Below are 17,265 nucleotides of genomic sequence, written 5' to 3' on the forward strand. Positions count from 1 at the left end.
CTGGAGGCGGAACATACAGTGGTGCCTCGCAAGACGAAATTAATTCGTTCCGCGAGTTTCTTCGTCTTGCGAAGCACGGTTTCGGAAAAGTTTTGGAAAAGCTTCAAAAATCACCAAAGTCTTCAAAAACCTCAAAAAAGGCTACCACACCGCGTGCTACGAGTTGCTCCTCGAAGTCAAGTCGCAACTGTATTAACGGTGTTAAGAAAAAGGAAACAAACTTGCAAGACGTTTCCGTCTTGCGAAGCAAGCCCATAGGGGAAATCGTCTTGCGAAGCAGCTCAAAAAACCAAAAACCCTTTCGTCTTGCGAGTTTTCCGTCTTGCGAGGCATTCGTCTTGCGAGGTACCACTGTATTTGCCACCACCTACCGTACGTGATTCTCTGGCATGTTTTATGTATTGTTATAGGATTGGGGTTTGGCTTGGTGTCTGAGGGTCACTCCCCACCCCAACTTGTCCCCAAATTTACCCAACCAGGCCTTTTCCTTACATGGTAAGCAGAACAAACAGGTCAGTTTTTGCAGACACACTGGGTTGTATCCAACATGAGCCGCACTCAAGAGTAAGCACTAAAATTGACACACCTGACTTAGGTCTACCAATTTCAATGGGTACTCAGAACAGATCTGCGCTTCGGAAAGATCCTGCTTTAGACAAGCTCCACACGTCCCAAATTGAAATACCGTATTTTTCGCTCGATAAGACGCACCAGAACATAAGACGCACCTAGTTTTTGGAGAAGGAAAACAAGAAAAAAAATATTCTGAATCCTAGAAGCCAGAACAGCAAGAGGGATCGCTGCGCAGTGAACCCTCTTGCTGTTCTGGCTTCTGGGATAGCTGTGCAGCCTGCATTTGCTCCATAAGACGCACACACATTTCCCCTTACTTTTTAGGAGGGAAAAAGTGAGTCTTATAGAGCAAAAAATACGGTACTTTATTGTCACTTGTACAACTTGTGTGCAGTGAGATTACACGAGCACCCCCCACTCAGCTTAAGTCTTAATTCCCCTCGTTTACTGACGCACACCCACCAAACCCGAAAGTCAGTTGACCTGTTGTTATCTTTTCATTCAGCAGCCTAACAGCCCATGGACAGAAGCTGTTCTTTACCCTGTTGGTGCGACTAATCCTGCTTCTATATCTTCTGCCTGAAGGCAGGAGATCAAGAAAGTGCCGGCCAGGGTGTGAATCATCCCTGAGAATTTTCTTCACTCTTCTTCCGCTATTTCATCCAGCGGATTCACGGGACAGCCCATAGTATCTTGTGCTGTATTCACCACCCTCAGTAGGCACTTCCTATCAGATGATGTCAAAGCAGCGTACCACACCGTGATGCAGTATGAGAGGACACTTACTCAAAGCAGCTCACTTGAATCTGAAGCACACCTCTACTGTGTATGCGTTAAAAATTATTGCCTGCTGAACATGTCACCAGATAAGCAATATATAAGACTTGTTACTCAACCGAAGATCTATTCCCAGTTCCAACAGGAGCAAAAAACTGATTCCAAATTTAAGACCGCTCCATTCACCCTCCTATCCTCTAGCTTTGATTGAAATTCCAACACCCCTCCTCAAAATATGCGATTTTGGTGGGGGACGACCAAGATCATGAAAAGACTTCCAAAAAAAGCAGCTTTCACGTAATTGTAAACTGGGTTTTATTTATTTATTTATAGAAAATGGAATGCCCCGTAAAAGAAACATTTTCTTTTAATTGGGGGGGGGGGGGAGGGGAGAGGAGGGCAAACTTGCGTGTGTGCGCGCGCACGGGGGGGGGGGGGGGGAAGGGGGTCACATACAGAAATACACGTTACCAAAAACCCCGAATGGCTTTTGCTTCTTTCACATATTGAGCTATGAAGTAAAACAATGAAGGTTAACTTAAAAGTCACAGTCAGTGGTACACTGGGGGTGGGGAGGAGTAGCAGTAGTGTGTGTGTGTGTGTATGTATGTGTGTGTGTGTGTGTGTGTGTGTTCCCCCCCCCATCTGTTGCCATTTGTACAGTTAAAAAAAAACACAACAACAACCCTGGAACATTCAATAGCGGCGGCTGAAGCGAGGGTCTCCAGGCCTGCTTCCTCTGTCTTCTCCCGAGAAGCCGGCTTCTTGTGACTCACCGCTGTGCGATGGCTGGGCTGGCGGAACACTTGGCAAGAATCCACCCCGCCTAAGGAAGGGATCACAAACCAACATGAAACAAACAAAAACTAAGTTGGAAATGGAGTTGCTGGACTCTAAAGTTAACACATTTGCCTAAAACGTACAATTTGTTGTTGGAATGGCATACAAAGGATGAACAAGTTAAATCTGTGACGGTAGACTGGGCAAGAGATGTGGGACGCAACATAATGTTTGAAGACTGGGGAAGGTTGTGGAAGAAAGGGGTCAGGTTCACTGCATGTACGGTGTTAAAGGAAAATATTATGGAAAATGATGTATAGATGGTACTTAAAATTAGCAAAGGTTTACCACAACAGTGATGTTGGAAATGTAAAGAAAAGGAGGGTGCCTTTTATTATATGTGGTGGACCTGCCCCAAGGTGAAAGACTTCTGGGAGAAGATTTATAATGAATTGAAAAAAATGTTGAAATATACCGTATATTTTGCTCTATAAGACTCACTTTTCCCCTCCTAAAAAGGGGAAATGTGTGTGCGTCTTATGGAGCGAATGCAGGCTGCGCAGCTCTCCCAGAAGCCAGAACAGGAAGAGGGATTGCTGCTTTCACTGTACAGCAATCCCTCTTGTAGTTCTGGCTTCTGAGATTCAGAATATTTTTTTTCTTGTTTTCCTCCTCCAAAAACTAGGTGCGTCTTATAGAGCAAAAAAATACGGTACATTTATTTAAGAAACCAGAGGCCTTTCCTCTTGGAATAACAGGTTTGGAATTGCCCAAGAAAGATGTTAGATTGTTTTTGTATGCCACAACTGCAGCAAGAATTGTTAGCTAAGAATTGGAAAACACAAGAAGTCCCAACAGTGGAGGAATGGCAAATGAAGATGATGGATTTTTCGGAGCTAGCCAACCTGACTGGAAGAGTTCGTGACCAGAAGGAGGAAGAGTACCAGGAGGAATGGATGAAATTCAAAGACTACTTAGTTCAATATGTTAAAATAACTTAATTGGAAAAGCTTCCAAATATCAAATAGGCTTAGGATTTAAATATGTAATGTTAGGAATTAATATGTTTAAAACTAAAATAGAAAGAAAGAAAGATGTTAATTGATGTAAGTTAATTTTATAAGAAAATTGGTTTTGGAAAACTTAAAATGATATACACTGAAATTCAACTAGGGGGATTCGAGGAAGTCACTTAACAATGTCACTAAGATTGGTTTAAATAGGGTTGAGATTTATGTTTGTTTGTTTTAAATTTTTGGAAAATCAATAAAAAAATTTGGGGGAAAAACAAACGAACAAAAGTTTTTGCATACTGCAAGTCTGCCAGGACTCAAATCTGCAGCGGGGTCCTGAAGCTTTGGGGGTTGTGTGGCAGGGGTCCATTTGAGCACCAGGTGCAGGGAAAGTGACAAGGAAACTCTTGCTCTCGTGAGCAAGACTGGGTCAAACACTTAACAGATGAACCTTCTGGATCAAGCCAATGGGCCCATCTAGTCCAGCCCCCTGTTCTCAGAGGCTGACCTGACGCCCATGGGAAACCTGCAAACATGAATCGAGCCCTCTCTTCCCTACTTCAGTTTCCCGCACCTGGAAATCAAGTTTTTGACCTGCGCTTGTGCACAGTATTTTTCTTTTCTTTAAATAAAGGTGTGATAAGCCAAGGCGTACGTGAAATAGTTAAAACTGAACTTTTTTTTATTTTAAAAAAAGAGAAAGCAACACTACAGAACTCTAAAGGAGCAACAGCGGCAGTGGAGCTGTGGGTTTGTTTGGCCTTGCTGGAGGAGGAGGTTATGCAACAAGAACTGTCAACTAGATAACGCTCAGACAGAACAGGAAATTAAATGGCAGTGGCATCTCTAGTGCCACCAGACATCACAGGTTGTGTGTGTAAGGCAGCAATTAGGGAATGCAATGCCAGAAAATAGTCACTCTTATTAGTGAAGCCGGGAGGTAGATTTGGAAAGAGTTGTTCTGAGATTGGGGCGGGGAGAGCAGTTGGATGCAACACAGAACAACTACAAATGTAGTTGCTTTATTACTTATTTTAATTTTTTTAATGCTTTAAATTGATTTTTTAAAACTTGTTTTAGCCAATCATTTTTTTATTTTATTTTTAAAAACCTGATTTGAGGGTTTTTGCTTTACAATCAAGCTGTGTGTAAATCTCTTGAGTCCCTGTCAGCGAAAAGGGCAGGGTATATATAAATATAGAACAGTAATAACAACAATTATTAATTTTACGAAGTAAGCAATTCTGAAGGCAAGGCTGAAAGAAGCTTCTTACCCAGACATTCCACCTCGATGAAAGATGTGGCCACGCCTCCCTCTGCCCCCACCTGGGGAAAAACCAAGAGGAAGTTTAAGGGCAGGGCATACTAGAAACATCTGAGATGCTCTCAGCCTAGTTTATCACGTTTTTCTCCCTAGAACTACAGCAGAAAGGCCAACAAAAGGCGGCGGGGGGGGGGGGGGGGGAGGGGAGAGCTTTGAAAGCAGAGAGATTGTGAGCCTGCAAGGCTAAAGTGTCCTGGTGGTACCCCTTATCGAATAGGGCAATAAATGCTTCAATTTTACAGAGCAGGAACTGAGGCAGAGACAGCAGCTTGGCAAATTTCACAGGATTCCACGTAACAACAAACGTGCCCTGCTGCTCAGTGTCTCCCAACCTTTTGAAGTCCATCTGCCCCTTTAGCCAACATAAAAATCCCACGTCCCCCTTAAAACTTAGCTCCTGTTAAGTACAGTGGTGCCCCGCAAGACGAATACCTCGCAAGACGGAAAACCCGCTAGACGAAAGGGTTTTCCGTTTTGGAGGCGCTTCGCAAAACGAATTTCCCTATGGGCTTGCTTCGCAAGACGAACATGTCTTGCAAGTCTTGCCATTTTTCCCCTGCTTCCCCCCCTTTTTCTAAGCCCCTAAACCGCTAATAGCGCTAATCCGCTTAGCTGCTAATGGGGTTGCTTCGCAAGACGAAAAAACCGCTAGACGAAGAGAATCGCGAAACGGATTCTTTTCGTCTTGCGAGGCACCACTGTACTTTATTTCAGTTTTCGAATGGATTGAAATTTTGCGACTTTTAATTTTGCTTACTTCTGCAGTACATTGTTTTGGAAACACTCTCCCCAACCTTCAGATATCGTCCCTGGTGAAGAAACGCTGCTCTAATGGATTTCTCTCTTCCACCCTTCCCTTGTCTATCTAACAGGCTCTTCGGACAAGTACCCACCACTGGGCCTTGGGTCCACTGATTTCTATGTGGCTACTTTTGAGTAGAGCTTAGCATCAACATCCCTGGGGGCGGGGGGAGAGAGAGAACAAGGCAGCTGAACAGGAAGAGAGTTACCTCGCCACCGGTCATGATCTCGCCCCATTGCACCCCCATTGTTGCTCTGCCAGGAGCGATCTTCGAATTTTCTACCATGGTCCCCCCAGTCACGCCCATCTCTGGAAAAAAAGAAGTGAAAGGTTTACTTTATTTTAAAGACATCTTTTTTTATCTACCTGCAGAAGAAAACACTTAAATTCCTTCAAAACACATATAGACAAATATTTTGAATTCTCAACTTTGATAGCTGTATTTCCTGAAAGTTTCTTTCTCTCTAGGCCATGATAGAAAAATGGAGCCTCTGTGTTCCACCACTGAATACCAGATTTTGAGGACAGGCAGTGAAGGACAGCATTGCTGTAGTGCTATGCTTGGGATGCTTTTTGGGAGTACCAGAGCTGGAAGCGGTTGAAAACGGGATGCAGGGACTAGGCGGACCCTCACTCCATCAAGACAGAGGTGACTGGAGTGGCATCTGTGGGTCTGCTGATGCCTCCTAAAATGGACCCCTGACCATTAGGTCCAGTGGTGGCCGACTCTGGGGTTGCGGCGCTCATCTCGCTTTACTGGCCGAGGGAGCCGGCGTACAGCTTCCGGGTCATGTGGCCAGCAGGACTAAGCCGCTTCTGGCGAACCAGAGCAGCGCACGGAAACGCCGTTTACCTTCCCGCCAGAGCCGTGCCTATTTATCTACTTGCACTTTGATGTACTTTCGAACTGCTAGGTTGGCAGGAGCTGGGATAAAGGTGGAATAAAAGCAGGGCTTTTAATGAGTTAATCAACTTTTTTAAAAAAAACAAACACCTTACACTGCAGCAGACTTTTTTTTAACAGATACAAGTACTTAAAAAATTAAAATGTAGGTGGCAAGGACTATCTTGAAAAACACCCTCCCTTTAGCATCGAACCCTCTAAGATTGCCTGTTATGTCAGCAGGAGTAATCTAAAAAACAAGACTGCTTTTTGTTTCAAATGCAGATTGGTAATGAAGACCCAGTATTTCTTTTTTCTTTTAAAGCTGATTGTGTTTTCAGCAACATTATTTACCCAACCTCTTATTCCTGCATTGCAAGGGGTTGCACTAGATGACCCCTGGGTCTAGAACAGTGGTTCCCAACCTTTCTTTGGCCATGCCTCACCTAAGCACCTCCAAAATCCTGGTGCACCGCACCCCCACCCCCCGTGACATATAATTCTTATTATTCAAAAAGTGAACTATTCATATGGAGGGAGCCTAAAAGGCCATTAACTGTTAACAACTCATTCTCAAACTACCGCCCCCTTAAAAATCAAAATTGCCCCCCTGTGGGAACTACGGGCCTACACCCTTCCAACTCTGCAATTCTATGATTATTTGTATTATTTATTCATATGCAATTCTATGATTAGGGACGCGGGTGGCACTGTGGGTAAAAGCCTCAGCGCCTAGGGCTTGCTGATCGAAAGGTCGGCGGTTCGAATCCCCGTGGCGGGATGCGCGCCCGCTGCTCGGTCCAAGCGCCTGCCAACCTAGCAGTTCGAAAGCACCCCCGGGTGCAAGTAGATAAATAGGGACCGCTTACTGGCGGGAAGGTAAACGGCGTTTCCGTGTGCTACGCTGGCTCGCCAGATGCAGCTTTGTCACGCTGGCCACGTGACCCGGAAGTGTCTCTGGACAGCGCTGGCCCCCGGCCTCGAGTGAGATGGGCGCACAACCCCAGAGTCTGTCAAGACTGGCCCGTACGGGCAGGGGTACCTTTACCTTTAATTCTATGATTATGATTGATTATTCTGCCCCGCTGAAAACACACTCCCTTTCTTCAACTGTGAGCCTCTTGGGCAACAGAACTATTCAACAGCTAAGCTGCTCTATATATGCAAGGACACTAAGACTTAAGAGCTGCTCCTCCACCACCACCACCTGAGTACACTCACCGGGAATGTGGGTTTATTCCCCTTCCCTCGCTCAAGCGCCTGTCAGACCCATAGCTGCTCCAGCCATCCCGGGAGTGGCGTTCTGGTCCCCCATGGTGGTCGTCTGTGTGATGCTGCAGGAGCAGAGACAGGAAATGGTGTCATGCACTCGAAGAAAGCAAGCGCCGTTTAGTCTTAAGTGGTTTTGCACTACCAGGCTCACAACCAGCGCAGCTCACCTGTCCGTCTCGCTCTCCCATTATTCCTCGTGACCCTTCTCTCCTGGAAAGAACAATATAATCGACATCAGGCTCAAGGAGCACCGGCAACCTGTTCCTCTTGGATAGAGGAAGAAATTCATGCTACGCTCACTCAACTGCAACATTAGCTTAAGGATAGAATCCATATTTATCCTAGGGTGCAGAAACTGTAACCCCGCCCCCTCAAGCTGACTTGAACTCCTTTCAGCCCCAAAAGTCAAGGTCAGGGATTATAAGAATTGTAGCCTAGCAACACCTGAAGAGTCCTCTTCCCAGATTTATATACTGCTTTTTAAATCCAAGGCTGATTCCCAAAGCAGCTTACTGTTACAATACACAGAAAGCTGCAAGGAGGTGTGTAGATTCTCCAGCAGGTGGTGAAAAGGCTCTCCCCTCCAGAGGAGTTACAGGTAGACTCGAGGGCTGACTGATATGGCATCTCAGTGTAGGCTTGTTAGAGCCACCCAGTCTGCAAAGTAACAGGTCCTCGCCTCCCTTCGCCACAGAAGGCATTTTGCTAGTGAACACTGGCTCATTTTGGAGGTGCCCAAATAAATCCCACACCTTTTAACTAGGATGCCCTAGGTAGGAATGACACTGTATTCTTCACATCTCCCCCGCCCCAGACAATCCTTCCTAGAAATTTCTGCCTGCGTAAGACAATTCGCGGGACGCGGGTGGCGCTGTGGGTTAAAGCCTCAGCGCCTAGGACTTGCCGATTGAAAGGTCGGCGGTTCGAATCCCCGCGGCGGGGTGCCCTCCCGTTGCTCGGTCCCAGCGCCTGCCAACCTAGCAGTTCGAAAGCACCCCCGGGTGCAAGTAGATAAATAGGGACCGCTTACTAGCGGGAAGGTAAACGGCGTTCCGTGTGCTGCGCTGGCTCGCCAGATGCAGCTTGTCACGCTGGCCACGTGACCCGGAAGTGTCTGCGGACAGCGCTGGCCCCCGGCCTATAGAGTGAGATGAGCGCACAACCCTAGAGTCTGTCAAGACTGGCCCGTATGGGCAGGGGTACCTTTACCTTTACGACAGAATTCAGAAAATGAGCTGTATAACCTGCTTAGGGAATTTTTGTTGTTGAAGGCATATAAATTGTTATAAATAAGCACCTCCCCCACCAAGAGGCAAAGCTCATCACTCTGCTGGCTCACCTGTCCAGGGAATGGTCTTGGTACCGCCCACGATCCCTGTGATCAAAGTCATGGAAACGGTCCTGGCGGCTGAAATCCGAGCGATGGCGGTCATCCAACGCCATCCGCTTCGCCTCTGGCCAATATGGTTCGTCTCTCCTGCAGGGGGGCAGGAAGGAGGTAGAGGAAGAGGTTAAGACAGGTTTCTAGCCACTCCCGTGTTCTTGATATATCAACCCGACAAAACAAGATCGAAGGAAATAAAGACATCCCATGGACAATAAAACGGCTTTGATAAAGAAGAGATTATCATACTCTGCCCCTCAATCAATACATATAATATCACTCAAACAGCTTAATTCACCTAACTGAATGCTTTAACTCAGGGGCAGCTCATGTGACCCCCTTAAGATGTTGTCTCAACTTCCATCAACCCCAGCCAGAATGGCTGACAGGCAGGGATGATGCGAGATGTAGTCCAACAGCACCTGGAGGGTACTGCACTGGCTACTCCCTGCTTTAATCTAAATTAAGCCCCCAAGTATTTGCTTCCGCCCAATCCTTTGTTATTTGTTTCATCAGGCCACTGTTCCCCAGCCTTGGGCCTCCAGCTGTGTTTGGACTACAATTCCCATCATCCTTGACCACTGGTCTTGCTAGCGAGGGATGATGGGAGTTGTAGTCCAAAAACAGTTGGAGGCCCAAGGTTGGGGAACACTGCATCAGGCTATGCAATGGTCGTGGCAAAGAGACAGCTCCACAGGAAAAAAAGGTCCGTTTCCCTCAATGTCAGACCTTTGTTGGCATGAGACAGCAAAGATGAACCAATAGTCTGATCAGTTATAAGACCATTTTTTAGGTTTCCCACTGGAGCAGTGCAAACTGCGTGGAATGTCCTGACTCCCTAGGATAGATGGAAGAGTCCGATACAGCTCTTCAAATGCCTGCAGACCCCTAGTATATGCTTTGATAAGAAAGCCTACTTGTGAAGGTGTTTAAAAAACCCCCCACACAACGCTAAAAAGAGCATGAAAGGATATTGTTAGGAAAATCTGCTGACACACGACTGTATTAGTAATGTGCCAAGAATGTTCAGGCAGGAAAAACTGGTCCTGGAGCTAGTCTGATAGAGAGGAAGCATCCTGTTCCTTCTTGCAGGTATGCTTTCCCTCTAAGAATGGGACTCAGCTTCTATGCATGCGTAAAGTTATATAACAAGATTCTAAAGAATCTCCTGGACCTCCCTCCTCCCCCCCTTTGTGGGTCCTATCGTTAATCATTTCATCCTGCACCTTTCATGATAATCCAAATCTTTTAACCTGTGTCCATAATTCACCATTAAACGACCAATCCTACTAAATTGATGGGTTGTGCTGAAATGGCTAAAATGACCGGAAGAATCGGAAATCAGGAAGACCCAAATGTTTAATAAGGAATGGGGGAAACTTATAATTTATCTTAAAAACCATTGTAAACAGTTAAAATCGTTGAGTAAATCTGTCTCAAACATCACAATGGTGTGGTCACCAAAGAAATCCACTTACCCCTCTAACCCCCATTTCCCCTGCTCCTTCCGGCTTCCAAAAGCACATATATGCAGTTTGCAGGCTGGTAGGAGGGCGGTGCTTGCCTAGCTAAAGGCACCACACTGAATACAACTCTAGATGTTGCTGGGACCATGACAAGTTCCCCACCCCTCCCCTCTACGACCATAGGGATTTCCTGAGGTCTGCTCATGGGGAGAGACGAGCTTTACCTCCCGTCTATGTCGTACGGCCGCCTCAAAGCCGAGCGGCGCTCCTGCTCGAAGCGCAGCTGCTCGTGCTGCCGCCGCAGCTCCTCCCTCTCGCGCTGGATGCGCTCCTGCTCCCGCCTCCTCTCGCGCTCGATGTGCATCCGCTCTCTTTCCAGGCGCTCCCTCTCCATCCGCTCTCTCTCCAGGCGCGACCGCTCAAACTCCAGCTTCTCCCGGGTGATCTCCAGCCTCTCGCGCTCCTCTTGCTCCCAGATGGAGTGCAAGCGCTGCTTCTGCCGATCGCGGTTCCTGGTTTAAAAGGAGGCGGGTGAAATTTTATGAAGGCCCCACAGATGGGAGGCTTAGCGCCCATGGAAAGGTTTAAGGCCGAGAGGGAAAGTCTGTCGGAAGTGGGGCAGCTTCTGAGGGGGTGTCTTGTTGCCTTTCCTCTCTCTACAGGTAAAAAGCCCTTGCCTCACCAGCCCTGTGGCTCTTACCCTGTGGTTTGCAGCCTTCAAGCAGAGACCATCAACCTGAAGTTACATGGTTTTAGTAGAAAGGTTATAAAGAACTAAGTAAAAATGGATTGTTAATGGGTCAAAGTGTAAAATTTAAGGTCAAATTGTGTTAAGATAAATTATAGAACAAAAACTGAGAAAGATGGAAAGGATTTGCTGAAATAGCTATTTGAATTAGAATACAAAAAAGGGAGGTGTGAGGAGGTCGATGAAACAAGTAAATGAAAGATAAAGATATGGAAATACTGGATGTGTTTTTAAATGTTTTTGTTTTTCTTATTGTTTTGGCGTACTGTTTTTTTATTGTGTTTTTTATTTTTGAAGTATTGTAACTTTTTATTGTCTTTTTTCTTTTTTCTGTAACTGTTAAACCTTTAATAAATATCATTTAAAAAAAAAGAGAGAGACCATCAGCCTGCAGAGGGGGTTCTAGCAATGGTGGAAGCAGTGAAATGCTGACACTGGCAAGATGAGGAGCTGGAAACCCAAGGGCCTAAGGCTGCTATTTATTTTGCATCACTCCCAGTGCTCCTCTCGCTCCTGTTGGCACTGAGCAGCCAGCTGACTGGGACTATCTAGAGCAGCGTCTAGAGCGTCCCTCTAACAGGTCCAATCGTTGCTCCACCTGCCTTACACAACACCCATGGGGAGGGGGCAGAAACTGAAGAGCACAGGCTTGAAAAGATATTCAGCCCACAGGTAGCATGGGATCACCTCCGTGGAACACAAGCTCCCAACATCATGGGAACGAAGGTACCTTTGGGGACATCAAGGCCAGAAGGCAAGGCTGTTGTCGTTATTTATTACTGCGCTTGACAAAAAGGTGGCTTTGATTTGTTTTACATCTGAATATAGGTTAAGTTTGGTTAACAAAGCATTATTCTGATATTTTGATTACAGTATTCTGCTTTTTTTTGTTGATTGAGCTGCTTTCTTTCTGCTGTTAGCTGCTTTGTGCTTCCTTTGGGAACAAAACAGCTGTACCTTTAAATGGATGCTTATTCAACTGCTCCATCTGTTTGTTTGTTTTGTACTGCTGTGGTTTCAGCTGAACAGTTACATTACTTTGATGGAAGAACAACAACCCACCTCGATTTATTTTTAACCACACATATATATAAGGGGGGGGGGTGCCTATGCGTCTTGTAACAAACTGCTCCAAAATGGTAATACCAAACATCTTTTACCAAACATCTTTCATTCTCTCTAGCCCTCCTCACTGAAGACGATTTCCTACTATGTTCAATTCACATGAGATAGAACTCACATGAGTTTGAGTCTTTATGGTCCGAGGAAGGCCTATTTTCTTAAGCCAGAGCTTAACTGTACAAGACCCCCCCCCCAAACAACAGGAATTGTACAAACAGCAGAAGTAATTTGAGCCACCTTCCATTTTCAGGCAGAAGCAGCAACAAAATATTTGCACAAACCAAGTTTGTACAAAGTTCTTAACATCAGACCACATGATTTACTTATTTCTTGATGCACAGATTATGCAATTAAATAGGCAGAGCACATAAATGATCTATTTTCAAACCTGCCAAGATTGTGGCTTCCCAAGTTTCAGAAAATGAGAGGCTTTGACTATAATAAGAGCCTGATCGTTGACAGTCCAAGGAGAAAATGTGTGTCTTCAATAGCTGCCTAAATCTGTAAAGGTAAAGAGACTTACCGTTCTGTTTCCTTCTTTCCAGCATGTGGGAGCGCAGGTAGTAAAAAGATTAAACTCTGCTTCCATCAAAAAGCAGAGCCAGCAAACTTTGACATCCCAAACCAGGAGTGAAACTTCTGTTTCAGGATGTGGAGGAGGTGCAGGACTTTACAAAAGTCCTCACAAAACCATTAACAATTAAAGGACTCCCAGGTGACCCTTAAAAAAAAGGTGTTGTATGTGGCAAAAGCAAAACATAGCAAAACCCCTCCACACTCACATAAGCCTCACAGCACAGCCTGGCAGTGGTGGTAGTTGTAGGTCTGCTTGCTCTCCTGTTTGTTCAGAAGAGAACCTCATGCCACACACCTCCATTCACTCAGCAGAAGAGGCAGAAGAGGGATGTACAAGGAAAGCGTCTACATCACAGGGTTGAATTAACGAGAACCTGCTAGGAGGACCCTTCCTGCTGAAGAAGGGATCTGAAGGGGCAAGAGGGAGATAACGTGATGCCTGAAACAAGGAGGGGTGTAGCCAAGGCAGCAGTCCTACTTAAGAGTCCTTCCGGCATCACACCCAAATGGCCACAGTGGTTGTGAGGCGCACTGAGTGGGCAGCAATTCTGTTGGTGGCGTTTCCCCCTACTGACTTCTTATGCTAAACCAATCTGCCTGCTGAGGGTGGACCTAAGGGGCCTCGACTCCTGAGGGATAGGCTTGTATTTAAAAAATTTATTTACCACATTTCGATATGGTGCATGCGACCAAGTTTTTTCAAGCAGTGTACGGAGACGCTGAAAACACAACCCAAAATTTACAGAGTTTAAACCAAGTACTCAACAAAATCCTTCTACAGCCTTCACAAACACAGCAACTAAAGAACGACAGGATACAGACTGTCAGAATGCCATAACGCACCAAATGCCTTCAACATATATGTCCTGGAGACACGTTCAATACCTAGGTTTTGCCAGCATGGTCCTCACAGAGGATAAAAAGGAGCAGAGGATGTTGCTGTCATGAGCTCCTTGGAGAAAAGCCAAGATATAAATATAAGCAAATACATGATAAATAAAGATTGCTCTTTAAGATAGGAAGGACTGGGAAAACCCTCAGGCAAAGAGAGAACTGATCACCATGGGGTGATCAATGATGGGTCTGCGAACAGAACTGTCATCACGAAATCAGCACAAACCCTTGTCAAACGAAAGATCGACAGGGGGCATAGGAGCCAACTCCTAGGGGCTGAGGTCCCTCCACCCCCTCAATAAAATATTTGAGGCCAAAATTCATGGGCATTGCCATTCAATGGTGTGGGTGTGTGCTGTGTCTTGTGATCAATTATGCAGGGCGGGGATTAACCCCCCCCCCCATTTTATTCAAGTTGGCACCTGGCGGGGGGCGGAAAGAGAAAATAATGTTTCAAGCCGCTTCTTTAAAGCATCGTTTATTATTTAATTTCTATGCCGCTTGATATATTTAAAATGTGGCGTACAAAGAACTGAAGCAACAACAGACCTCTTAAAAATACAGTGGTACCTCAGGTTACATACGCTTCAGGTTACAGGCTAACCCAGAAATAGTGCTTTAGGTTAAGAACTTTGCTTCAGGATGAGAACAGAAATCGTGTTCCGGTAGCGCGGCGGCATCAGGAGGCCCCATTAGCTAAAGTGGTGCTTCAGGTTAAGAACAGTTTCAGGTTAAGTATGGACCTCCGGAACAAATTAAGTACTTAACCCGAGGTACCACTGTATTACAAAAATACAATTACATATAAAAATGTCACATTGATACAAAGTTACTAATATAGATAAGAATCTGAAGAACCACCAGGTTTTTCAAGCTCCAGAAGGAAGTCTTTATCTTCATGTCGAACTGGATGAAAGACTGTTTGTGCCAGTGAGTGGCCAAGTTACCTCTTCTTTCTTCCTGCTTGGCTGATGTGAAATGCTTTCCCCACATCCTTGCGCATGAGGTGCACCAAAACCACCACTTGATGGGTAAGTTCTCAAAGGCTGCAATCCTAGCCTCACTTACCTGGGATTGATTTCAACAGTACTTTTGAGTAGACATGATTAGAAGTGCGCTGTAACAGGTCAGGGGTGGCGTTCCAAGGGTTTTCGGGCTGGGCTGGGGGAAATCTTTAAACTACAATTGAGTTTCAGCTGGGGAATATGTGGGCAGCAGAAACATAAATAAAGGAGACCCCCTCCCCAAGAAATGATTTATTACGTGTGTGGAAGTCCTCAGGGCGCTCTGGAATCGAACTGAATTGTGAGCCTGGTGCATGAGGTTTGCAGACTTTGGACACAACTGAGGGGGATTTGGAGACAGAAAGAGCCTTTTCAACGCAGTTATAGACATTGGGGTCTGTAGATGGAGAAGAGCTGTTGAAAACCATGAACCTGAGACGCTGTAGACATGGGAGTATAACCCTGGCGGTGATGAGAACCCGGAAGCTGATTTATACCAGGCCAGTCTATTTGCCCATCTGGTCCATTATCTGACAGTGGCTCTGCAGAGTCCCATCACCAAGCCTTTAATGAATTCTGCACTGTTCATTCTTCTTATCCCCAGGATCCATAGCTTAACATGCAGCTGCTGGAGCATCAGCAAAGAGGACATACCTTGACTTTGTGGAGGAGCAAATGGCCAAGGCAGGTCTGTTGTTGCAGCACCTAGGATGCCTCCATGCTCCAACCAACTGAGCTATCCAGGTTCACAAGGGAGCATCTTGCTCTGAGCGGAGCCCTTTTGGACTCTGCCTCCAACCCACTCCCTTTCGGAGTACTCAAAATGGCCAATTCTTTGGCCTGAAAGATGGGCACGTCTCCTGCATTCCATTGCTCCCTCTCCTACCAGACCTGCAATGTTATCAAGGGAGGCACTGCTTCTCCAGCCCAGGGAAGGCACCTGGTGAGGGATCTTGGCTCTGCTTCTTCAGGTCTTGCTCCATCAGTGGGCCTGGCAGCTTCAGGTTTAGTAATGCCCAGGCTATGAGCCAGAAACCTATCCTGGCTCTTTTGCTACTACAGGTGTCTCTCCAGTTAAACGCGTTTGACTTGCGTGCACATGCAGCACTGGAAAATAAATACATTGCGAAAAGGTGCAAAAATGGCCCAAAAAGAGTGAGAAACAGCTACCAATCCCATGAGCTTTTACACTGACATTTGCAACCTGTGGAGAGTTGGGAGTTTGAGAAAGGAGGTTTGGAAGGAACAATTGTGGTGGAGTTTGGTGTTTTTTGTTTTTGGATTTCCAGAGATTAATAGGGCGCTTACAAGATTTTCGAAGGGATGCGGGTGGCGCTGTGGGTTAAACCACAGAGCCTAGGGCTTGCCAATCTGAAGGTCGGTGGTTCGAATCCCTGCGACGGGGTGAGCTCCCATTGCTTGGTCCCTGCTCCTGCTAACCTAGCAGTTCAAAAGCACGTCAAAGTACAAGTAGATAAATAGGTATCACTCCAGTGGGAAGGTAAATGGCATTTCCGTGCGCTGCTCTGGTTCGCCAGAAGCGGCATAGTCATGCTGGCCACATGACCCGGAACCTGTACGCTGGCTCCCTCAGCCAGTAAAGCGAGATGAGCGCCACAACTCCAGAGCCGTCCGCGACTGGACCCACGGTCAGGGGTCCCTTTACCTCTACAGGATTTTCAGTGTTCTTCATTACACGAGATTTCAAGTATACACGTGGCACCCAGGAAGGCAATTTGCAGTACTGTAGTTTCCGACTCCGTGTCCTTGTCACTGCTGAATTCTGGAGTCATTTGCACCTTACAACTGGAGGGAATGGTGCTGGAACTGTGCATTTGGAATTCCGGCTTCCCCGAGCCAACATGGATCAATTCCCTTTTCCTGGATTCTTGAGTGATATTTTACAGAATCAAGGCATCCGGTTATCTTCTGGGAAATACTCTGTGGGAATCTCTAGGACTGGGTGACCAGCTTAATGTCCCAAGAGTCAGGAGGGCCTCAGACATCTTGAGAAGAGGTGGAGCCTGCATCTAAGATGCTGGTTGTTCCTGGTTCTTAGTTCCAGAAAACACTCTCCCTGAGCAATCTGTCACAGGGCTGCCATGGTGACCCACTGCTGTCCTTTCTCCAGGCCTGTGGCCAAAAAGGACCCAGATTTGGCAGAAAAGTGTCAGAATTCCCAAGGCTTATTCCTTTCCTCTGCTGTGAAGAGAGCTAGATGATCGTGAGCAGAACAGCAGAGATCATCAGGCTGTTACTAGGTAGGAATGGCTCTGCTGTCAGTGCCAACCAAGAGGCTCTGCCAGCATCAAGAGAAGCCTTTCTTTACCTATGCACAGGAAACACACGCACAGGTTGTGGTCCAGGCTAGAGCTCAAGGGCAGAACCACCTTGTTCTACATTTGAAGGCAGAGTGGGCACGATGTCAAATATGTGAAGTTAACCCCTAGCTCTGAAGGTGGGGAGGAAACATCTACTGCTATGGATGCTGCCTCTGGCTTTCTAGGCTCCTGCCACAGGCACCACCAGAGCCAAGGTTTAAAAGTAAGGTGCAGGTTACTTCAGACCCGGAGTAGGAGGGGTTAGGTGTTAACAGATGAGCCATTAGGGTGAGGCTCAAGCAAGCACAGGGCATCTAGGAACAAAT

At 46.3% G+C, this 17,265-nt stretch overlaps 1 protein-coding gene across 1 annotated transcript in view; it reads right to left on the bottom strand.

Annotated features, from left to right (window-relative positions):
- Positions 1-1,641: 1,641 nt before the first annotated feature.
- LOC114588624 (scaffold attachment factor B1-like) overlaps positions 1,642-17,265 on the bottom strand; it is a 37,182-nt gene continuing 21,558 nt past the window's right edge. Inside the window, exons 15-21 of the mRNA XM_028714031.2 lie at positions 10,499-10,786; positions 8,764-8,901; positions 7,592-7,634; positions 7,374-7,486; positions 5,478-5,578; positions 4,418-4,469; positions 1,642-2,176 (exon numbers count right to left, since the gene is read on the bottom strand). Coding sequence (XP_028569864.2) covers positions 2,047-2,176; positions 4,418-4,469; positions 5,478-5,578; positions 7,374-7,486; positions 7,592-7,634; positions 8,764-8,901; positions 10,499-10,786 — 865 coding nt within the window. The 3' untranslated portion in view covers positions 1,642-2,046. The remainder of the gene's footprint in view (positions 2,177-4,417; positions 4,470-5,477; positions 5,579-7,373; positions 7,487-7,591; positions 7,635-8,763; positions 8,902-10,498; positions 10,787-17,265) is intronic.

Source organism: Podarcis muralis, chromosome 18, assembly GCF_964188315.1.
Source record: "Podarcis muralis chromosome 18, rPodMur119.hap1.1, whole genome shotgun sequence".
In the NCBI taxonomy this organism is placed as follows: domain Eukaryota; kingdom Metazoa; phylum Chordata; class Lepidosauria; order Squamata; family Lacertidae; genus Podarcis; species Podarcis muralis.